A 25,199-nucleotide genomic window follows, 5' to 3' on the forward strand; every position below is an offset into this window, starting at 1 on the left:
TGGTTAATCCTGAAATAGAGCTCTACAACTATTGTTTAGAGGTTTAGAGAAATCTTCCAGAAGAAAGGGCTAAAAAAATAATGACAGTTGTTTCTCAGTAGTGGGACTGAGAGTGGGAAGTTTTAGAGCAGGGAGCCTTGCTTTTCATTATAAGGTCTGTGTACTATTTGATTTTACTTTGATAAAAGTATAAAAATAGGGAATTATGCATACGTGTGTGTGTGTTTGTGTGTGTGTGTTTGTGTGTTTTCTTCTTTTAAGAAATGTGCCGTGGAGGCTGTTCTTTCCTCAGGAAATCATTATACTCCACAAAACAGAAATGACTGAGGAATTGAGAGTAGAACTAATTACTAAATTTGCTCCCTTTGACCAAATAGGCCAGAGCTTAAGTGAAAGAAACATAAATTGAATGGAATCTCACAGGGCCTGAAAACAATATTTTGTAGGTCACATTTTTCCTTTTGTCCAGCATGTTCTGCAGTCTTCCCTCTACACTCATTTCCTGAAGAGAAGATTCCTGAATTCTGATGGTTGTAGAAAGCCCTCCCTTCCCACCAAGAGAAGGGAAACCATTAAGCGAAGGTCTTTTTTTCCCCAGGACAAATCTGACACAGACGGTAGAATATTTCCCTTGTATACACAGGGAGGCAAAGCAAGAAAAAGTCAATAGATAGGCAATTTTTCTAAACAAGGAAAAATCCAATATACACTAAGAACACAGAAAATTCTACTCAGCAGTCTGAGTATCAGAATAAGCGTGAGCTTTATAGTTGGCTAGCCTGATTTCAAATTCCAGTAATTCCTAACCCTGCAGACCTCAGTTCTAGTATCTGTAATACTGAGTAAGTGATAATCTACGTCACAGGATTCTTTAATAATTAATTAAATAATGAATATAAAGTAACTATCATAGGTACTTCCTTGGTGGCACAGTGGTTAAGAATCCGCCTGCAATGCAGGGGACACAGGTTCGATCCCTGGCCAGGGAAGATCCCACATGCCGTGGAACAACTAAGCCTGTGCACCACAACTACTGAGCCTGTGCTCTAGAGCCCGCGAGCCAAGATTACTGAAGCCTGAGAGCCTAGAGCCCATGCACCTCAATGAGAGAAGCCACCGTAATAAGAAGCCTGCGCACCGCAAAACAAAGAGTAGCCCTGCCCACGACAACTAGAGAAAGCTCGTGCACAGCAATAAAGACACAACGCAGCCAAAAATAAATAACAAATAAATAAATTTATTAAAAAAATAAAGTAGCATAATATTTAGCATACAGTAAACATTCAACATAGCTAAGTTTCTCTGTCTATTACTGTAAACTTCTCCCCTTAAACTACTTCCTTTTAAGTATCTGCAATCATATAAATAATATCTAAATCTATTTATATATATACTTAGGTACAGCTTTTAAATATACACAAATTAATTTAATTATCTGTTTTACTTTCAAGTAATTATGTAATTCCTTTCCCCTTGCATAAATATTTGAAGGCAAGAAGCACATCTAATACTTCTCATATAACAACATAACATGCATTCTTCTATTAATGTATTTGAATATTTACATTCAGTATTCCAGTTAATGTGCACACTAGCATCTGACTTGTGAACTTTTATTATCGCACTGTTACAGATAAAAAGGCTAAAACTTAGAGTGGTTATTAAATATCTTGGCCAAGGTAATACCACTAGAAGGAGGCAGAGAAGGGATTTGAGGGATTTGAACCAGATGTGTCTATCCAGAGTTCAGGTATCTATTATGTGTACGGCCATGACCTGTAAAACTGAAAGGAGAAGAGATACTGCCATTGCTTTTTTTTTTTTTTAAAGACTTATTGATTGATTGATTGATTGATTGCTATGTTGGGTCTTCGTTTCTGTGCTAGGGCTTTCTCCAGTTGCGGCAAGCGGGGGCCACTCTTCATCGCGGTGCGCGGGCCTCTCACCATCGTGGCCTCTCCTGTTGCGGAGCACAGGCTCCAGACGCGCAGGCTCAGCAGTTGTGGCTCACGGGCCCAGTCGCTCCGCAGCATGTGGGATCTTCCCAGACCAGGGCGCGAACCCGTGTCCCCTGCATTAGCAGGCAGATTCTCAACCACTGCGCCACCAGGGAAGCCCACTGCCATTGCTTTTATGCTTATCTTTTGTAGGTACATCGAGGAGGTATACTCTCTGTTTTCAGTGTACACATACACATTTAATCCAGCACCAAATTATATCTATTTTCACCTGTAAGGGACTCTCAAATCCTTTCATTTCTCACCATCCCTGTCCTTATTACCTTGGTCCAGAATGTCATCAGCTCAAATAACTGCTTTGGCTTCCTAAAGGAACAACCAGTCTTCACTCTTACACCATCCAGTTCCCTGTCTACACTGTAGCAGAGCTGTGCTCTAAAACCCAGTCTGTTCCTGTAACACTTCAGTAGCCCCTACATTGCTCTGAGTAAGAAACTCCAGCTCTTTTGCTCCCCCTGCAATGTAAGCTCTGGGTGAAAGTAGCCATCCTGTCCAGTTTGCATGGGAGATTTTGCGCATTTTTGTTACTCAGTAACTCTTCAGTCAGTGTGTGAATGAACCTAGTTTCTCAGCTTCTTTATGTTCTTCCCCTGCTCATTCCTTCAGCGTCATGTTTTGCCACTCCTGAGCTTGAATGTACACTGCAGCTGTAATGAATTGTTTAGATTATGAAAATCACCAAAAGAGAAAAAGTTATCAGAAAAGCACAGTGCTGAAAAAAAGAAAGGTAAGCTCCAAGACTCAGACATCTGATAAAGCCAGGAGAGCTGAGGCTGGTGACAGGGCAGCTAGGAGGGCCAAACAAAGAGATACTTGGGAACAAAAGGAAAATGGACAATGGACACAGGCAAACAGGAGTACACACCCATGTCATCAGCCACAAGGACCACATCTCTGGATCAAATGTTGTGCGTTGTGTCTTATCCTTAGTGACAAGTATACTTGTCTTACCTTCCTTAGTTCCTTCTGTATTTTTCTTACATCAGGAGAGCCATTCTGGATTGAGTTCAGTGACTATTTTGTTACTATCTGGTTATTATATGCCAGCCATCCTGTTAGAAAGTGAGGGTGCAAGACCAGAGGGTAATATGCATTTCCCTCATGAAGACTGCAGTCTATGTAGGAGGGAGATACCGATTATTTCAATATGGTAGAGGAAAGACTGCACTAAATTTTATAGCTGCACGACAAAGGAGGGGCACTTTGCCAAAGTTGAGGGCTCACAGAAAGAGGTTTCATCACAGTTTCTATAAACATCTATTGACTTGATCTGTGTCAACAAGATAACTAGATCTCCAGATGTTTAGGCTACATGTTTTCTGGACATACATTATTGTTTATGTAGAACAGGTGAACGGTCATATGAAACTTTTTTATTTTTCCATTTGAATATGAATTCATTTTGTTTACACTGCTTTTCCTGGCTAAAAGGCTGAACATTTCCCAAAGGTCACAGTGGAATTCCTCACTTTGTTTGACAGGATGAAGACCAAATTTTTGAATGTCAAACACGCGTCTAAAGAGGTTGAGTTTGTCTGATGTCTAATGCCATTTCACTTATATTTTTTTCTGAAGAAATATGTTTTCCCCAGCGTGAAAACTCTATTTGAAATCAAGTCATATGCAGGTTCTGCTGCACCAGGAGCTAGGTTCTTCCATGTCTCTCCTCTCAATTTCCACACCATTCTGAGAGGTGGGGAGATGGGGAGTCATCCAAGGGACAGGGGTTATAATAGTAGACCAATTAGGTCTTTCATGTTACAGTGTTCCACCCACATATTTTCAACAATATGCAGTATTGAATATGCAGATTAGGGACTTGCTCAGAAATCACAGTTGCAACTCTTGGGAGCAGTGGTTTACCAGGTATGGGGAGAGGACAGAGCAGTGGAAGCCCTCCATCTCAAGTGTAGGCAGTAATAGCACTGGCTGTAGAAAATTTAAAGAAGTAGTAAGACTGACTAAAATCTGGTCTGCTTATTATTATCACCATGTGCTGTTATTCTAAACAATGTCAGTGGTAAAATCCTCCTTTCTGCTGGGCTAGACTACCCCCTCTGCACCACTCCCTTGCAAAGTCTCCTTCTCACTATTTACCTCTCTTTCTCTTCTACCTGTGGGGCAAGGGCTGCTGTTGAGACAGGCTGCAACCTGGGACCCTTTGGTGCAGTGCTGCAATGCTTGTACATGGAAACACCTCTCCTCAAGCAACAAAATACAAAGAAACTGTATAGTACTAAAAATAACTGTGTGTTGGCAATCTGTATATCTTCTTTGGAGAAATGTCTATTTAGGTCTTTTGCTCATTTTTGGATTGGGTTGTATGTTTTTTTGATATTGAGCTGCATGAGCTGCTTGTAAATTTTGGAGATTAATCCTTTGTCAATTGCTTCGTCTGCAAATATTTTCTCCCATTCTGAGGGTTGTCTTTTCATCTTGTTTATGGTTTCCTTTGCTGTGCAAAAGCTTTTAAGTTTCATTAGGTCCCAGTTGTTTATTTTTGGTTTTATTTCCATTTCTCTAGGAGGTGGGTCAAAAAGGATCTTGCTGTGATTTATGTCATGGAGTGTTCTTCCTATGTTTTCCTCTAAGAGTTTTATAGTGTCTGGCCTTACATTTAGGTCTTTAATCCATTTTGAGTTTATTTTTGTGTATGGTGTCAGGGAGTGTTCTAATTTCATTCTTTTACATGTAGCTGTACAGTTTTCCCAGGACCACTTATTGAAGAGGCTGTCTTTTCTCCATTGTATATTCTTGCCTCCTTTATCAAAGATAAGGTGACCATATGTGCGTGGGTTTATCTCTGGGCTTTCTATCCTGTTCCATTGATCTATATTTCTGTTTTTGTGCCAGTACCATACTGTCTTGATTACTGTAGCTTTGTAGTATAGTCTGAAGTCTGGGAGCGTGATTCCTCCAGCTCCGTTTTTCTTTCTCAAGATTGCTTTGGCTATTCAGGGTCTTTTGTGTTTCCATACAAAGGATATACAGATTGCCAACAAACACATGAAATGATGCTCAACATCACTAATCATTAGAGAAATGCAAATCAAAACTGCAGTGAGGTATCACCAGTCAGAATGGCCGTCATCAATAAATCTACAAACAATAAATACTGGAGAGGGTGTGGAGAAAAGGGAACCCTCTTACACTGTTGGTGGGAATGTAAATTGATACAGCCACTATGGAGAACAGTATGGAGGTTCCTCAAAAAACTAAAAATAGAACTACCATACGACCCAGCAATCCCACTACTGGGCATGTACCCTGAGAAAACCATAATTCAAAAAGAGTCATGTACCACAATGTTCATTGCAACTCTATTTACAATAGCCAGGACATGGAAGCAACCTAAGTGTCCATTGACAGATGTATGGATAAAGAAGATGTGGCACATATATACAATGGGATATTACTCAGCCATAAAAAGAAACGAAATTGAGTTATTTGTAGTGAGGTGGATGGACCTAGAGTCTATCATACAGAGTGAAGAAGTCAGAAAGAGAAAAACAAATACCGTATGCTAACACATATATATGGAATCTAAAAAAAAAAAAAAAAAGTTCTGAAGAACCTAGGGGCAGGACAAGAATAAAGACACAGACATAGAGAATGGACTTGAGGACATGGGGAGGGGGAAGGGTAAGCTGGGACAAAGTGAGAGAGTAGCATCGACGTATATACACTACCAAATGTAAAATAGATAGCTAGTGGGAAGCAGCCGCATAGCACAGGGATATCAGCTCGGTGCTTTGTGACCACCTAGAGGGGTGGGATAGGGCGGGTGGGAGGGAGACGCAAGAGGGAGGACAGATGGGGATATACGTATATGTATAGCTGATTCACTTTGTTATACAGCAGAAGCTAATACACCACTGTAAAGCAATTATACCCCAATAAAGATGTTAAAAAAAAAAACAAACTGTGTGCATGCGCAGTTGGGGCAAATTCTGGACCCAAAAGATACAAAGAAACCAAAAAACCCAATTGCCACTCTTGAAGAGCCTTGAGCAAAAACAGGGTACTGAGCGTGCCACCTGCACACACCACCAGCTAAGGGATAGTTAACCAGCTAAGACACCCCTCCGGCCTGACCCCTGGACACACCCCTACCGTCACCCCGTATAAGGAATCAGCTCGACCTGCCCCCGCCACTGAAAGAGCAAGTGCCTGCCCCCGCCCCTGAAAGAGCAGGTGAAGGAAACTGTTGTTTGTTCTCACTCTCCCCTGCTGCAGCAGGCGCCCCAATAAAGCCTTGCCTGAATTTCTTGTGGGGCCTCTAGTCAATTTCTATTGCTTGGGTAAGGCCAGAACCCTGGTGGGTAACACTGTTACCAGAGACAGGGAGTGTTGTCATCAGTTGCTGTTTTCTTTACAGTGGCATCTATGTTGCTTGCTCTCTGATGAGGCAGTAATAAAGGTGGAGCTCTATCCAGGGGCAACATCCCTACTGTTTCCCTAGTAGAATATCTCTTCCCTGGCAAATATGATGCCTTCTTCCACTCAGCAAATGGCTTCACAAAATTATTTTGTCAGGATCTGATGAGAGAACTGCCCTATCAGGGCATAGGAGGCATTTTCATGGTCGGGCCTGAAAGTGATGCACACAGTAGTTACTGAGCACTGCTCCTTTAAGAACAGGCTTCTCCCTGGGTGCAGTAACACCACCAAAAGCCCAGTTTGGTAACCAACAACCCATTTTGAATATAAGCACAAGCTTTTTGGAAAATGTATAACTTTGTAACAAATAATATGAAAGAAATATCCTCCTGAGTTCATCTGGAAGAAAGAGAGATATTTTTTAGAATAATTTGCAGAAGGCCTTGCTAGGAATATTTGAGAAAAAAGAATTCCTATTGGAAGAAAGGGAAGGAGGGAAAAAGAGAGGAAAGTAAGGAAGGAAGGGGAAATGTGTAGAAAACCCTTCAATTTTTGTAGAGCAAAACTGACCTATACTACATTTGGATTTTAAAAGAAAAAACAAAATTAAATTTAAAAATGGTTTAAAAAAAAAAGTGTGGCCTACTTCTACCTAAATTAGAAAATGTTTATTTAAGTGATTGAAAATTGAATGTGTACAAAGCAGCACACCATCTTTGTGCCTTGATCCAATAAGACTCTGCACTATACTGTACCTTGGCAGGCAGTTCTTAATCTTCAGGCCAGCTACTCCCCTGTGGCCACAATATTCCAAGTATTTTTCCAGCCTCTGTCTTTTTCCAGACCCAAAGCAAAGCTTGTGGTCTCCTTGTGTACTGGGCCACTCCCAACCCTCAGAGGTTCTGTGTTTGATACTGTGTAAATAGTAACCAGGAAAGGGAAGCTGAGACTTAGTAGGGAATCAGAGGTTACCCTTGTTAAGATGTAGCAAACCTAGCAAATGAACCCCATGAGCTTAAGTTCCAGAAGATCATGGCATCAAACCTGGAGTGAAATTAACATCACTTTAGCTCAATTCTAATTGTATTAGTTTACAGATATAAATCTAAGGCATAAGGACATTTAATGATTTGACCAAGGTGATACAATAGTTAAGCAGGAGGACAGACTAACTAATGATTAATACAAAAGCAGAAGCTTGACCGCATGAAATCTTCAGAACTTGAACCATGTTCCACCACAGGAAAATAGTAGCTCTGGCAAAAATTCAGTCCTGATGATTTATTTATAAATGGTATAAAAGTGGATGTCTACACCCTTTTGTTCCTTTTTTGAATATGTAGTGTGGATATTTTACTGTTAGAATGAGAATGATGTTTACTTTAGGTTTTAAGCATACCGGGTGCAACAACATGGCAATGAGACTGAACCTGTAAGCCACATTTGATGCACAACTTTATAGATGATAAGTTTTAGGTTGTCCATTAATGCAAATCCTATCTAAACTTATAATTTTCACTTACAATTTGCATGGACTCCTTGGGTCAGTCAGTTTCATCCCACACAGATACGGTGATCAGAGAGAGTGGAGTTTCTAGGAGAATACTACTTGTATATCTCTATCCTATTTAAATAAAGGCAATTTTAAAGATATCAAATATCCTTTGTATACCACTGTAAAGCTTTTTAACATAAATAAATTACAAACCAGAAAAATTTCTTTGTCTGATCACAGCTCTATTTTCCATTCAGAAAGCATAGTCTCCAGAAACTAATTTGCTCCGCACAGAAATACTCAGCACCAAAGTTAGTGCTGGATGCCCCGCAGTCAAACACCCCTGCCATCACACCATGCTTCTTTCTAAAGAAACTTTTGCTTAAAACAAAACAAACAAAATAAACCCCACGTAAACTCCTCCCATATGACGATGTGCTCAGAGAGGACGCTGGCCCCATTCCCAGCCACAGCCTGAGGCCAGATTGGTCTAAGCCAATTACTGTGTTATCATTCCTCTCACCAGTGACTGATTTAGATAAATGAGACTTATGAGGAAATCTGTTGGGGGTCTTTTGGGAAAGACTTCTTCACTCTTAGGAGAGATGCAGAGAAAGAGGCAGCTTCCTTTTCCCTGGGCTCTTATTTTGCCTGGATGCATTGCCTGTAGAGCCCATGCTCTAGGGAGGGACAAAGCAGAATGAGGAAAAGGACTTGGATTCCTAATGACACACTTGAACCTAAATTAACCAGCTCTATAACTGCCATTCTTCTGGACATCTTGTCATGCATGTGTGAGAAATATATCCTTATTATTAAACTAGTTGCAGTTGGAAATATCCAACATGGTAAAGACCAAATTGCCTCTAAAACTTTCCCTCTGAGATGTGCCCTTCCTGGATACAACAGGCCTCACCAAGAAGTGTGGAAGATCCAATGCAGACTCCTTAAAGCCATCACAGAAGGAGCCCCAAGAGCATTTTCTTAAAACCCAAAAGCCAGCATTGCTTGAGATGACAGTGGCAGAACAACGAGTTCCATGTGAAAAGACAAAGGGTACCAGATGTTCACCTTGAACATATAACAGGGACTTGGGTAAAGAGGGCAAGAGAATCCAGGAAAGGGGTGAGGGGGTTGGCACCATGATCATCATACCCATTTTCTCTTCTCCCTAGATACACAGCTAACCTGCATTATTCAGCTTCTCTTGTGACTAAGTTCTAATCAGAGGCGTATAAGAGGAAGTGATGTATGCTTCTTTCCAGACTGTGCCATAAACCTTCCAGATGTGCTACTCCAGGCTCTCTCCCCCTTTCAGCTGCCTGGCTAGGAAATGGTCTTAGGAATGACCTTGAAAGCCATGAGTTAAAGGCAGATGAGTGACCCATGGAAACAGGTCTCTGTGTTCTACCTGTTCCTGCTCAGAAGGAATATCCAAAATAGACTATTAACCTTGAATGAGATATAAACTTTCATTGTTTTACACTGCTGAGTTTTAGAGGTTTATTTGTTACAATTGCTAGTATTATAGCATTAATTAATACACCAGAGTTAAAGAGTTTTGGTGAATAGTGATATGACTGAAGTGAACAAGTGGGCTAATATAATTCAAGTTTATAAACAACAAAAACTGAGGCTCAGAGAGTTGGGTGTCTTGTCCAAAACACCCACAAGTAAATTGTAGAGCTAACCTAGAACTCAGATGTTCTGTGTCAAGTTCACCTACTTCTGGTATCCTATCCTACAAAAGGACAAGTGGATAAAATCCGACTTAGTTCCAAGTCTTTTTTTTTTTTTTAATTAATTAATTAATTAATTTTAATTTTTTTTTTTTTTTTTTTTTTTCTGTGTTGGGTCTTCGTTTCTGTGTGAGGGCTTTCTCTAGTTGCGGTGAACGGGGGCCACTCTTCATCGTGGTGCGTGGGCCTCTCGCTATCGTGGCCTCTCTTGTTGCGGAGCACAGGCTCCAGACGCGCAGGCTCAGTGGTTGTGGCTCACGGGCCCAGTTGCTCCGCGGCATGTGGGATCTTCCCAGACCAGGGCTCGAACCCATGTCCCCTGCATTGGCAGGCAGATTCTCAACCACTGCACCACCAGGGAAGCCCTAGTTCCAGGTCTTGAAGACTGATCTTGACTAAGATATATCAGAAAAGGCAAATCCTGTATGAACTAAACAGTACAGATTATTGTGTTGTTATTGATTGGTCCCTAAGTGCACTGCTTTCAGCTTTATATTAAGCTTGATTTTACATCAGATTCACTAGAATTATCACATGATTGGTATCCACTGATGTTTTAGTGCAAATTAACCCGTAGGTTGATCTAGAATATTGCTAACATTTCCTTTATTTTTAGCATATAATTTATCTTTCCAATATGGTATTTGGCATTAGCTTTTAACAGTATCAAAATTAAGAAACCATTCTTTTCTTCCATAATGGTATTTGGCACTAACTTTTACAGTATCAAAATTAAGAAACCATGCTTTCCTTCTTTCCCTTAAACATTTTTTCTAATTAAAAGTTAATATGTTTTCATTATAGCAAAGTGATTTAAAAATTTCCCACAGAGCTGGTTTCTCACTGTTGGAGTGGGAGGTTACAGGTAAGCAAGGGGAAGAGGCTACAATTATCCATCTGGCAATAGATTATAGTTAGAGACATAAGTATAAACTCATATTTAGCTTAATATAGATACAGAGAGTTACATAAAGAACTACATACAGATACACATATACAGGGATTAGTATAGACCCATGTATTTCCTTTCTCTGTCAGATAGGAAACTCTGTCTAACAACAGAATGATTTCTGGAAAAATTAGTGAGTTTTTAGATGTGAGAATTTTGCAGCTTGGGGCTGGATAGAGAACCATCGGGGATATTACAGAAGGTATTTCTGCCCTGGGTAGGAATTCAAGCTGAATGGTCACCAAAAACACTTTCCATTTTAAAAGGCTAAGATTTTTCTTTAATTTTATGAACAACACCACCTTTAGCATTGACCCTGTTTCTGAGCTGTCTGTTGTCTCATTGGTCTCTTAACTGAAGAACTGAACCATTAGCAAAAATAAAGGCATCAATTAAGCGGATAAGTCCTTTGGCTTGTTTGTATGCATTGATGGGTACATCTCTAAGCATCTAATGAAGGATGGGCCCTTTCATTGTGATTAAGAGAGTGTGAGTGGAATCATCTCTTGAAACTCAATCTTCTCTATTAGGGCAATACAAAAAGAACAGAAACTTTGGAAAGTAGATCTCCTGTTCACAATCAAACTTTAGAATTTGGCCTCAAAATTCCTTCATGTTCTTTTTGGAACGTGAATTTGTGAGAGCCCCAATAGGTAGAAAATAACAATACACACACTTATTAATATTAAAGTTTTTGAAATTGATCTGATTTGCAGGTAAGGGTTCTTCACCTTCACACTGTTGGGTATGGAGGGAGGAACTGCACCTGGTGGGAGTTTTCTTTACCATGTGGTGAAGGTGGCTCTGTTTCATACATTAGTTGACTCCAATGTGTTTCCCCCTACCTATCTCGCCTTCTTTATTCAAAGATTTTGTCATGGGTGTCCCCAGACGTTTGTTTCTGGAGTTCCACTCCCACGAGAAAATGGAGGTTCTCAGGTTCTCAGGGATGAGGGGTGGAAGGGAAAATGGGGGAAGGAGATTGAAACAAGCCTTAAGAACTTTTGGTCATAAACTTCAAAAGTACAGAAAGTGAATGTAATATTTTATGAGAAACCACATATTGTCTGTGGATCTTCACTTCCAACACACACACACACACACACACACACACACACACACACACCCTAAGCCACAGGCGACTGCTATTGGCAAATGCCTCTTCTCCAATCACCAGAGCAAGGAAGGATCCCTAGAGCCCAACGCACCGCCAATAGATGGGGTCTCTGGCAGCCTCGGCTGCAGCCGTCCAGTCTGGGGAATGACAGAGTGGAAGGCGCTGCAAGGAAATCCTTTGCATGCTTTGTGGTGTGTTAAAAATGCAGCATCATCCTCTCTGCTCCTTTTCTTGGGCCGACAAGCTGAATTAGAGAGCACAGGGAATCCGGAAAGGCGAAAAGGCTGCCTCTGCCAAAAGCCCTCGAGTCCCTCCCTCCACGCCCCCCACCCCAAACCCCCTTCTTAGGCTCTAATCGCCACCGCTCCAATGGGCCAGCGGCGCCTTCACCATCTCCTCTTCCATTCACTCCAGCGGGGAGCGAAGAGGGAAAACAAAACTCTAAAAATAACTGTCAGCCTCCTAAAAAACAAAAAGCTTAGCTGCCGCCCCCCCTGCATCCCCCGCTCCCTCCCTTCTCTTCTCCCTCCTCCCGCCCCACCTCGTGGGGCACATGTCTGCTTCTTACAACACCGAGCCACATGGTTCCAGTTAGGCGCCGAACCCCACCAGGACGGAGAGGAAATCCACATCTGTGGGACGCTCCGCACGGAACCACCTCCAGCGAGGGAGGCCGTGGGACTGCAGCACCGGGATGAAGGGCTAGACCGCGGGATCGCCGCTCATGCGGTGAGAGGGGGCGCGGGAGGCGGCCGGGGTGTGGGGAGGCCGGGGAGGGGTGGGCCAGAGGGCCCCCGCAGCGCCCGCCGCCCGCCGCCCGCCCCCGCGCGCGCGCTGGGTACCTGCCCGCCCTGCTGCAACTTGCTGCAGTGTTTGAAAGAGTAGTAGGAGCGCATGGAGGTGGGGCCGGGGAAAGACCGGGTGGAGTGGTGAGGGGTGAGCGCGGAGGGGGCGGGAAGGCGGCGGCGGCGGTGGGGCGAGGGGCAGACCCGGAGCGGGTGGGACGGGGGAGACGAGGGGGTAGCCCGGCGCTTACACATGTCACATGTGCTTTTTAAGACGGCCGGGAGCGCCTGCGAGCTGGACCTGGTGGAGGATGCTGCGGCAGGTGCTTCGCAGAGGGCTCCAGTCGTTCTGCCACAGGCTGGGCTTGTGCGTGAGCCGGCACCCGGTCTTTTTCCTCACCGTGCCCGCAGTCCTGACCATCACCTTCGGCCTCAGCGCGCTCAACCGCTTCCAGCCCGAGGGCGACCTGGAGCGCCTGGTCGCTCCCAGCCACAGCCTGGCCAAGATCGAGCGCAGCCTGGCCAGCAGCCTTTTCCCCCTGGACCAGTCCAAAAGCCAGCTCTATTCGGACTTACACACCCCCGGGAGGTATGGCAGGGTGATCCTCCTCTCCCCACCCGGGGACAATATTTTGCTCCAGGCTGAGGGGATCCTGCAGACCCACCGAGCCGTGCTGGAAATGAAGGTGAACCACAAGGGCTATAATTATACTTTTTCCCATCTGTGTGTGTTGAGAAATCAGGATAAGAAATGCGTGCTGGATGATATTATTTCAGTGCTAGAGGATCTCAGGCAGGCTGCCGTCTCCAATAAGACAACAGCCAGGGTGCAAGTGAGGTATCCCAACACTAAATTAAAGGTATGCTTCTCCTGCATGCTTCTGCCAGTTAAAGAGGCAGCACTTCATTTCTTGCCCTAAACAAGCAAAGAAAATGCAGAGGTCTCATCCTTAAGACTCAGAAGCTGATGCTTCTTTCATTTTGGGGGTTGGGGGGGGGAGAAACGATGGGCAACTGAGTGAAGAAAACAGGCAATAAATGGCATGACTAGATACTAAGAAATTCAAAGCCAAACGAAACAAATGCCAAAAGTGAAAAAAAAAAAAAAAGTTGTTTCTGAGACCCTGCAATTACATCTTTGTTCAGGGTTAATAAATCAGTGAATGGAAGGGGGAGGGGGAATCCTGAACAATTTGGGGGATTTCTTTTCATTATGGGGCTCGATGTATTTCTTATTACTGATTACACATCCACCTGGTGCCATATCCACCTATTTACATCTTCAACCTGGCTTGATTTTGACATGTAGGGAGTTTGTGCTTCGCTGCCCTGTGAGTGTGTGTCTGAAAACAGTGGGTATGAATGGGGTAAGGATTCCAGGAATTATGTGTATGTGTGTTCTCACAGCAAAAGCAGCAGAAATTTTCTATGTGTGAAAATAGAAATGTGCGGCTAACTGATGTACTAGTTAACTGAGTCCTGTTATCTTCCTTTCACACACACACACACACACTCACACACTCACACACACACACGATCCAAACCAGAGCAAGATTATTATAACAGCCCAATAGCAAAAGAAAAAAATCCACAGTCAGCAAAAGGTGCCATGAATGATAATTTTGGCATTATATAGATGTTACTGTTTAAACTCTCAATTCAGATTTTGTTGCTCAGATGAGATTTCTAAATTCATTCCACACTGTCAGGTTTGAGCTGCTGCAGGCAATGAGGCATACAGTCTCCAGGTGACTGAAGTTTCAGGGACAAATGTGACTTCCAAAAGAGTCACTGCACCATTTGTATGCTCGACCCTGTGCATGCTCAGAGGCTGCACAGCCAAGAATTCCCGAGACAGGTGTTTCCCAAGAAGAAGGAATTTTCTTTCTTCTAATGTGTATGAGGGTGTGTGTGTGCTTCTGGGGAGATCATGGAATAGGAGGGACCCCAGTTTCAGTGAATGGGTGGCCAAACATAGAAAATTACTAATATTTCTATTTATTTATTTGATACAGCGTCTGTACACAATTTTAAAAATACGTTTCTCAGGATTTTTGAGATAAAAAGGCTGTTTTTCCTGAATTGAAGGAGGATTTAATGCACTAAGAAACTAAGGATTCCTCAGGAAATCCCATAACCTGCTTCCTTTTAACATACTGTCCTTGTTTAAATGTATCCAGAGGCTGACAGGGTTTCAGCCCCTTGTTCAGAGGAGCAGTACCTTGGGGTTTAGTGAAACTAGACAGATGATTCACCAGCTTGAAATCTAGGTAAGGGCTTGACTACGTCACACTTATTGAAAGGAGCATGATGAATGTATGTGGTTGGGTTGCATGCATTCCGTTTCCTGAATCCTTTGCCATCAACATTATTGCTTGCTCAAGAAAAGGATGCAGTGAAAAGGTGATCTTCTTCGCCTACAGTCTTTTAACTGAGTCCTGTGCTAACATCTGGTGTAAAGAAAGATTTTGAAACTGTGACATATTTAAACTTCAGTTTGTTTTCCCTATTGAAGCAAGTTTGCAGTTTATTAATATGCAGTCTTAGTTAAGTCCCTTATTTCCTTGAGTCAGCAGTACTCTCCAGGTGTAAGGGCTTTGTCCAGTCAACCACTGTGGGCATTTTGTTTATCCGGCAATATCATTATGACATTTACAATACAAACCCCTGAGGTCTCTAATTCACTCCTTTAATAATGATTGGTTGTGTTCCTATGATTTACTGGGTGCTATTCTAGGCACACACAGTCTGGAGCAAGAAAAGCAAGGTTCTTACCCTAATGGGGCTTAATCGTAGAAGTTGGGGTCCTCACCCTGAGTTACCTGCCAGCAGGGACTCTGCAATCTTTGGGTCCACTAGGCTAGGCCTATAATAGGTGCTCTGTCTAAACTTTCTGGCTGATTGGTTGGTTGATCTGCATATTGATCGGAGTCAGTGGATAATCAAAGAATGGAGTAATTGATTACAAAGGGCCATGTAGTACTAGTGGAATTATTCTACTAACCATAACAAGAACAGGAGAATTATATACACACTGGCTCTCTAATCTGTAAAGCTCTTCTTCTGCTACATTCTAATATCAATGTCTCCTCAAATGCATTGGCTTGACTCTCTTTGCATGCTGTCAGTGGGGTCCTTAAGCTATTTTTGGGTAAATGAATTATTTGGTAATCTTCTGAGAGTAATGGTCCCTCTCAAGCATCCAGATATAATATCACACATGCTAATGTAATATAAAATATAATTGGTGGAATTCCAGGGATACCTAGAATCCTATCAAAGAGTCTGCAAGGCCTTTCAGGTGAAGAACTCCCTGGCACAGAGCAAAGTGAGATGGGCTTTTGTTTTGATCATATGTGATCTGGAAATGATTTTAATTCATGTGTGACAGTGATACTCAAAGAGTGTCCCTAGAATGCTGACCCACAATAAAGTTTGAGAACTTCTGTTGTATGAGATTTGAGAGAAATTTTTATATACACAGTTTTTGGCCCTCTAATTAATGTTGCTTTCCTCTGTCATACTTGGGTCACCGATCTTCCCAACTCAGGCCACTGTGGAAAATTTTAGTGCTAGATAATGCTGTTCATGGGCAGAGAATCAATAGTTAAGGAAAAATGCAAAATAAATGGCAGGGGCTGGACAGTGTGAGTAGGAATTGGCAATCTCTTGACATAAAAGAAGCAGTAGGTCAGAGCCTGGAGGTAGTCTGAAGATGTATAAACACTGATTGACAGAAAGGAGCGGCCAGAAATCTTAGTTATGACAATTGGAAGGGCATCTTCCAAATATTATTAAGACACCCAAGTAGTTCTGAGCACAGAAAGGTTTAGACTTCTGATAAACATGATTATCTTGACAAGGTGATCCAGACAAGCAGGGACACAAAAAGTTGCTGGTATGGAATTCCAAAGAGAGGCTCAGATAAAGCTGATACGAAAAAAGGAGCAGTCAGCTTAGAATACTACAGAAGAAATGAGACATACACACATTTTCAAAAGCTGTGTAGAAAAGACACCAGAATCTGAAATTCCTACACCTATATAATATGAACTCTACAATTGTGCCTGTCATTATAATCTTTACGTTATTATATCCCTGAGTAAGCACAGAGGTCAAGTCTTACATTCCTTCTGTACTATTCACAACCCCCCCCCCCCGCAACCCAGTTCTATGCAGACAGTATTTACATCACTGACCGGTCTGTTGATTAACTTGTTCATTTGTACTGTAACATTGCAAAGTTATCATCGCTTTTCAAATTCTATGATGTGCTTTTACTTCAAAGGTATTCTCTACACTCTCCAGATTTCTGTAAATTTTTTGACCCTGGTAATTCGGGGACCATTTTTTCTACTTATTTAAACATACATATTGTATAAGTCAATACAATGCAGCCAGACTGAATTTTGAAATTAAACACATAACATATTGTTGGAACCAGTCTCTTGATTAAAATGAGACAGGCACTCAAAACCCTTAAGCAAGGATTGCTCTGGACTCCAAGAAATATTGTCATTATAACTCAGGGGGCTCAAGTGGTTACAGGCAATATTTCCCTGCTTCTTAGGTAGGCCGTGATAACCTCACGTTTCCATCTGCTAGTTCCAAGAAAGTAACAATTTCCATATGTCCCTAGTTCTTAATTTTTACCACTGAAAAAGGCCAAGTAAAGAAGAAACAGAGAAGTGTGGTCCACGGCAAATGGTGAGCAACAAATGAAGTATATCTGCTTCCCCTGCAGCCTGTCCTCCCCATTAAACTCCATTAATACACACCTCTAAACAGATGTCGAAGTGAAGTGCATGTGCTGCAACGCACCACATTTAAGAAGAGGAGCAAAGATAGATTCTCCTGCTGCTTAAAAGAGTGTTTCCTTGGGCACATTTTGAGTACATCTTCCTAATTTCGAGGCTGTTGCCATTAATTAGTTCCAATCTCAATGGGAGAGCAACTTAAGCCAACATGGAAAGTAAAGACCAGCATTACTTTCAGAGATTTCCAGGAAAAGTTATTCCACAGACTTCTTTCCCTAATTCATTCTAAAACCTCAAAAGACAGCTGTGTCAGGGTCTTCTCTTATATTTAGATTAAAGTTTACACTCCTGATTCTCTCTCTTAATAAGGGAAAAAAAATTGCTACCTTATTGAATGTTCAGTTTGTGTCCTAACCGATGTGGTGTTTTATACACAGCATGTCATTTTTACAAGCTTATGAATCGGGAAGAATATTTTTATTCCCCTTCTATAAGTTGGGAACCTAAACCTAAAGACCACGAGGTCAAGTGGCTTCTAAGAGGTCCCCAAGGTAGTACATGTTGGAAGTGGGATTTAAATCCAGGGCTGTCTGGCACTGAAGTTTATATTCTTAACCACGGTACTATATCAGGTCCTTGTACATCCTGCACTATTCTCTGTGACAACAGCCCTTTGTGTTAAGGAAGAACTAGGGCCGTAATTCCCAAGCCATCTCAAATCCCTGCTGAAACCACTGCTGCTCTTTTACACCAGTCCCCTTGCTCACTCAGGAGACCAGCCCAGATGAAGGTGCAGTGAAGCTTCACTTCCCTTATTCACCCGCAAGGGAGTAAAGCTTCCAGTTTGGGCAGACTCCTACCATCTGACTATCATGGAACTTGCCACAAAGGGTTTAATAAATTCCTCACTGGCACATGATTTCACCTTTAATATTATTTCACATCAACTCAGAACAAATTAAGGTGAGACTCCAGGATCAACTGAGTGTGGGAAGCCTGTCAGGTGACCCATGGTTCTGAGCCAGGGGCTTATGTGCCAGGCGGGCTTGAGTACTTCTGTCTTAAATTGGCATCAGGAAAAAAGAATTGATGAGATAGCATGGGATAATACAATGCAGACTAAATTGAGAAATATTCAGGAGACCTGAGTCCCGACCCCAGTTCTGTAAAGATCAGCTGTGTGACATCGGATAAGTCCCATCTCCAGTATGGGCTTCAAGCTCTAGGATTCTTCTGTGACATTAAGGAAATGTTCATCCTTATCATCTGTAGTTGGGCCTGTCACCTGGTTGAGCTTAAAGCTGATTACTGTCGTTCAATAATTTCCAAAAATGTTGAAATTAAATCTAACCATCTCTTTAAGAAAAAAAATCAGCAACGTTTTTTCTCAAGCCCCTTTGCAGTTATTTTACAATAGTAGCAACATTAAGCCCTCATTAGCCTAGTCGTCTTAATATTATATGCGAACACAAGGTATAGGAACTATACATAGGCACAAGGGTATTTGGGGAAAATGAAACATAAAATTAGAGTGGAGTGTATTTTTAAAGTGGCTTTGCAATCCATGCCTTTCTCGGACAGGATTATTATGGCACAGCCATTCATTGAAATCAAGGCTCATTCTCTGTAATTCAGGGGAATTCAGGGCCTCTGAAAGGTACCTGATGAGCAGCACTTAAAATGAATGGGTCTGTTTAGTTACGGGATTTGTGTTGGAACAGCCGATGTTTTCCCTTCAGAGCTGCCCTCCCTACGAGGAGAGGCTTCATCTGTGCCACTCTTACCTCCCCCTGCTGTCTCAAAGGCTGAAGGCAGAGGATGGCTCAGGTTCTGGAAGACAGAAACGTGTTTCAAGGGTTCTTATAGCTTTAGGAGGGTCTGAAAGCAGCTCCAGGTGTTCAAGGTAGATGGAGGCTTGCCTGGACATTTAGGGCTCGGCCTCAAAGTTCTTTCTGCCCTTTGAACATTCAGGTATGTTCTGTCACCTCACCAGGTCTCTTAATTACGTGGAGAGAGAGAATGTGCAGTTCTGATTGTCACTGCGGGTCATACTAACGTGGGTAAGATGTACAGTAGACTCAAAAGTCATTCATATACACTAACTAACGTAATGTACTCTAAGTGTCTGCTCTGTGTCAGGCCCTGTGTTGGACGCTGGAGATTGAGTGAGGAACAAAACAGATGTGGTGCGTGACCCTCCAGGAGCTTGAGTCTAGTAAAAAAGACAAAAATCAAATAAATTTATTATTACAGATTATCCTAGAGGAAAATTGCCTGGTGCTGTAAGAGTAGTAGACCAAGTCTTGGGCTCTTAGAAATGACTTCCTTGAGGAAGTAACTGTGAGCTAAGATCTGGGTTAGATGGTGGGGTTAGATGGTAGAAGCAAGAGTATGAAGGGGAGGACGTGGTACCTTAGATACACTAAACGAAAGCCACTGTGGATGGAAGTAAAATGTAATGGTGAAGGTGCTAAGGGCTGTGTTGAGAATTTCTTGAGAGTTGGTATAACACAATTTTGATTAGGATCTATGGAGCTAGATGGTCTAGTTTTACATCTTTACTCTGTTCCATTAGCTCTATGACTTTGTACAAATGTTTTAACTTCTTTGTAACTCAGTTCCTTCAATCATAGCCCTGACTTCCCATCATTATATGGGTTAAATGAGTTTATGATACTTAAAGCAGGGCTTCTCAAATTCTAATTGTCAACTGGGGAGCTTGATAGAAATGCAGATTCTGATTCACTAGGTCTGGGATGGAGTGGGATTCTTCGTTTCTAGCAAGCTCCCAGGTGATGCTGATGCCTCTGGTCCTTAAAGCACTGAGAACAGCACCTGGTTCTTTGTAAATTCTTAACAAGTGCTGGCGGTTTAACTCTTTGAGCAGTGATATTCTGCCCTTGTCTAAAATTGGTTAATTGATTTTCTTGTGAACACTTGATTAGATGAAAAGCCCTTTTTATTTCAGACCTCAAAGCTGAAAATCTTTCTATCCTATGGTAGTCATTGCTATTTCCTGAGGAAGTAGAATATGAGGGGTGTAGATCCTTCTGATTTTTGCACCAAAGAGCTTGCGCTGCCTCCAGGATCATCATTCTGAATGTGACCAGTCTTTGCTAAGGACAGTAAAGAACAGTTAAGGAGACTGTGGGACCTTGGTTTCAGTGTTCACTGGGTCTGGAAATATCTTAGAGTTTGTATATTTTTGTCATTTTCAATAGAGCTAGCCTTGACCTCTTTCTCCCCTCTGGGCTTCTGTGACATTCTGATTCTCGTCTTACATCTCTGATGGTTCTCTACCTCTTACTGGTTCACTCCCCTTACTACTCCCATATTTATAATTATTCCCATGAAAGTCTTTTTTTCATGGTGTGTTCTCTCAATATGCTCATTCAAGCCAAACACCAATTTTCTTCCAGGTCTGTAACTCTTTGAATGGCATCTCTGTTCTGTCATTAACTCGGGCTCATAATCTCAGTCACCTATGATTAACTCTTCTTTTCCCACCACCCCTACCCAGCTGAGACATGTAAACAGTAAGAGCTAATTCATTCTATGCCACAGTGGCCCTTACACCAAGAGCATCCCCACTGCCTAGGAACTTGCTAGAAATGCACATTCTTGGACCTCAATCCAGATCTACTGAAACTAGGGGTTAGGTCCCACAAGTGCTTCTGACTCCTGCAGCTGTATGAAGACCTCTGTTCTGCAGTAGAGGTGTTCAGTCTTGGCTGAGTGTAGGAATCATGAGAGGAGCTTTAAAAATACTGATGTGTGGATCTCATCTCCAGAGATTCTGACTCAGTCAGGAGGTGGCATGGACACTGAAATTTTTAAATCTCCTCTGATGATTATAATGGATTATCAAGGTTGAAGACCAAGGTCTCCTTTTCAAATTTTTTTCGTTTCTTTCTCACTGTCTCTCTGGGCTTTCATTACTTCTTACCTATTTTATCTAGGCAATAATCTCTCACATAATTTCTCACACTTGGAACCTAGCCTGTGTAACAGGATCATCTGCATCTCTTGATTACATTTTCCTCTGACCAGATCCTGCTAGAGTTTCCCATTGCCTGGAGAAGATATGATCAACTCCTGACCATAGCCATTGAGAACTTTTCTTGACCAGGGCTCCAACTTTACTTGAAGTTTCAGATTGCAGTACATCTTATGCTGCAACCAAACCGAAGCAAACCCACCCTGAACCTTCCTGTTTTCTTACCTTCATTCATACTGTTCCTTTTGCTTGGAATTTCTTTCACACTGTCAAATTCACATCTCTTAAAAGTTGCTTTTTCCATGGAGCTTCTCTAAGTGCTTCCAAAGGTAGAAAGCACTTTTATACACTTTATAGGTACTTTGAAGAGGCAGTTCCCTTAATCACAGTCTAACTTGTATTATAGACTTTTAGCAAGTCTTTGCTAAAATATAACTGTATGTGCCTAATGAACCTAGTAGGGCTGGTAGCTTTCTCTACATACATTGATTTGCCTGTGTGGAGCCAGCCAGTACAGGGGAGGTTGTGGTACAAGCCCTTGGAGGAAATTGCAAGGGGACAGGAAAAAAGTCCATCCCAGCCAGCCTGCTGTTCCAAGGCTGTGCCTAAACCCTAAAGAAAAATGGCCACAGAATGACACTGAAAGCTGTTTCTATGAGTGGTCCTGAGATACAAGTGCCACAAGAAGGATTGCATTTGGGCTTAGGAAACAAAGGGCCACCAGAAGAGGAAGAGAGAGAGAGAGATTCTTTCCCCCACCTACACACAGCACACATGTGACTTCAGCTCGGGAAAGCCTGCAGAGAGACAGCTTGAACACCTGGTAGGGTTACCAGATTTAGCAAATAAAAATACAGGACACCCGGTTAAATTTGAATTTTGGATAAACAAAAAAAATTTTTTTTAGTATAAGTATGTTCTAAATATTGCATTCTTTGCTTATCTGAAATTCAGATTTAACTGGGCATCCTGTATTTTATCTGGCAACGTAGCGTGATGGGAATTCAAAGAATCACATCCAAAGACCCAAGAACAGACTTCAGAATGTCAGGGGACCAGCACCAGTTCTAACGCACAAGAGTGGCCATCAGCCAGGGGGCCAAAGAGACAGACCCTAAAGGCCAACTTGGGAAATAATAAAGACATTCTAAAGACTCCAGGAAATGCATGGGTAAAAGTTTTCAGAGGCAGAATTTCTGTCTTATTCAAGTGGGGATTCCAGCAAATGAAATTTAAGTTCCTCTTGATATGACCTCCTATGGATACTCTGGCCTTAGGAAACCCAAGTTACATTACTTGTTTTAGTAGTTCCAAGTGTTTATTTGCTAGTGAAATGAAAGACTGCACTGGATAAATGTTTCATTTAGAAGATTCTTTTGTTTTATATTTTATCTATGAAAAATATTTATACATAAATAGAAATGTAATTAAAGAAAGTAAGTTGTAAGATAAGTCCTGGGGATACAATGTACAGCATAATGACTATAGTTAACAATGCTGTATTGTATATTTGAAGGTTGCTAAAAGAGGGATGTTAATTAAACTTATCACGGTAATCATTTGCAATATACATATATATCAAATCCTTATGTTGTACACCTAAAACTAATACAATGTGATAAGTCAATTCTAATCTCAATTTTTAAAAATTTAAAAATTTAAAAAAGAGAAACTGACCACATTAGCCAGAACCATATCTATATTAAAACAGCAGTTTATCATAAGTATAATAATTTAGGTCAATACTATAGTTTGAGAAGAAATTTTTTACTTTACGAAAAAAAGTGTCCATCAGTTACTCAAGTTTGAGAATCATTAGATTGGAGAGAGGGATATTTATTTAGCTGCCCGTGCTAAATGTAGTAGGACTCAGAGCACCATAAGCAAAAATACTAGAGGTCATGAAACGTAAAGTAAAAGATTTTATCATTTCTATTCATGTCATGGTAGAGAGAGAAATTAATCTCTTAAAACAAAGGGAATTGGCTAAAGAAATGAAGAAGAACAGAAGTCCTACTTCAGGAAGGAAGGAAGGAAGGGAGGGAGGGAGGAAATAGATGATGTAGCAGATTAGTGAAAATCTGTAGGATGAGAATATTAGCAAGCCAAAAGCTAAACCCGTAGACAGGATTGGTTACCCTTTCCATGTATGAAATGTGGCATTAAAATCAAAGATGAAGCACGCTCTTAAACGTTTGTGCAACAGCATAATAAGTATATGGGCTATTTTAGAACCCATCTTATTTTCCTTCAAGATTATAAAGCTTTTTTAAAAATAATAGATATGTTTTTATTAGGCTTTTATCCTGCTCTCCTGACATATGTTCCACTCAGAAAAATAGCAGTCTTTTAACAGAACACTTGAACAGAACTGCTAAAATTACTCTCAAAAATAATTCTAAATATTGGTAACCAGTCACCCATCACTACATTGAAAACATTTCTGGTTTGTAATTTACCTGCAAGGCGCCTTTTATTTGTAAACTGAGGAATCACCATGCCTGTGTATATTTTAATCAGTATTTTTTTGTAAATTTATATAACTTGTACATGCATATATGTACACATGCTCTTTTTTTTTCTCCTGTTCATATTTCTAGTTTAAAAGAAATGTGAGAAAAGTCTAGCTTGTCATTTCTCCTTCCCCAGGATCCAGGTCTTCCTGCACAATGCAATTTGGGGAATGATTTCTCTAGGGCAAATTCCTGGGGTGGGTGAGGCAAAGCCTGAGTAATGGAGCACGAGGTCAGGGCCAGTGGGTCACCACAAAGTGCCCCTGGAGACAGGCACCCTGCTAAGCTCCCAGCGGGGAGTGAGAAGCTCAAGGGCTGCACTAGTTTAATGACCCCTTTTCGTAGTTGAGCATATCTCTCTAAGGGAATAGCACACAAAACTGGTACTAGCTGCTTGACTTTTATTATCAGTACATTCTTTTCAACCATTGTTACCTTGGGGATTATTTTTAAGGAATTGGATCCTTTCTAGGCTTTTAGACATTTGTATTAACTAATCACATCTTATCAGTGTGTCTCTTGCTAAACAATGTTCACTTATATTTTTAGTTAATTTATCCCAAAAAATTGTTTATAAACTGATGTTATCCTACTAGTCTTCTTCCTGATAGAAGAATGTTTTGGTAATTGATAACTAAATTGACATAAGATTTTTACTTCCCTTCTTTGCCTCAGCTCTGAACCCTGAAGTTATTGATGATGTTAAAGTTATAAGCATTGACAGTGCGGCCCATTTAGCCTAAAGCAACAGATGTTTTTTACTGAGGTAGGTCCTAGTTTTTAATGGGTTGAGATAGGGGAGTCTCTTATTGCTTGAGCCCCTCTTTTAAAATTATAAAATAATGATGAAGAGGGTAGTGAAAAGGAAATAAACAAATCTATGTTTGAATCTAATTTTATCATTTATTAGATGTATGGCCTTAGACATGTTATTTAACATCTTTGCCCCTCAGTTTTTCTGTGTTAAAAAAAAGCATTATTAATATCTTTTATGTTACATTAAAAGTATTATTAATATCCACTCTACAGATTTTAAAACTTTCAGGCACTTAGTGGTTTCTTAATAAATTGTAACAATTTTTTATCTAAATCCAACATCATAACAACACCAAGTGAAAAATCACTCACAATCCCACTCACCAATTCTATAAACAATTTATTTCCAGTCTTTAACTATAAAGTACACAGTTGTTATATAGAGTGCATGTCTTTTTTGATCCAATTTATTTTCATTTTTTTATAAGAATTTAAATAATTGTTTTTTGGTAGCTCAGAAGTCTGGCAAGTGACTGTGGCATAATTTACTTAATTGTTCATTTATTGTTATCTTGAGAGTATATCTAGGACAGTGTTTTTGGAGCTGATTTCCACAATCCTTAACAGACAAATGGAAAATATTCTGGCTTGTCAACAGAAGCTGAAGGAAAAGAGCATTTTCTTATGTGATTT

The 25,199-nt window shown here is 41.2% G+C and overlaps 1 protein-coding gene across 5 annotated transcripts in view; it reads left to right on the forward strand.

Annotated features, from left to right (window-relative positions):
* Positions 1-10,674: 10,674 nt before the first annotated feature.
* PTCHD4 (patched domain containing 4) overlaps positions 10,675-25,199 on the forward strand; it is a gene marked incomplete at its 5' end in the record, with an annotated part of 203,775 nt that continues 189,250 nt past the window's right edge. For 3 of the 5 annotated variants that reach the window (XM_082411626.1, XM_082411623.1, XM_082411625.1), the window contains one exon: positions 12,744-13,169. In XM_082411626.1, coding sequence (XP_082267752.1) covers positions 12,744-13,169 — 426 coding nt within the window. Of the gene's footprint in view, positions 12,428-12,743; positions 13,344-25,199 lie in introns of those variants that run through there. The other 2 variants (XM_082411624.1, XM_082411627.1) reach the window with 2 other exon arrangements.

This window comes from Balaenoptera physalus, assembly GCF_965194825.1.
Source record: "Balaenoptera physalus genome assembly, chromosome: 11".
NCBI classification, from domain to species: Eukaryota; Metazoa; Chordata; class Mammalia; order Artiodactyla; family Balaenopteridae; genus Balaenoptera; species Balaenoptera physalus.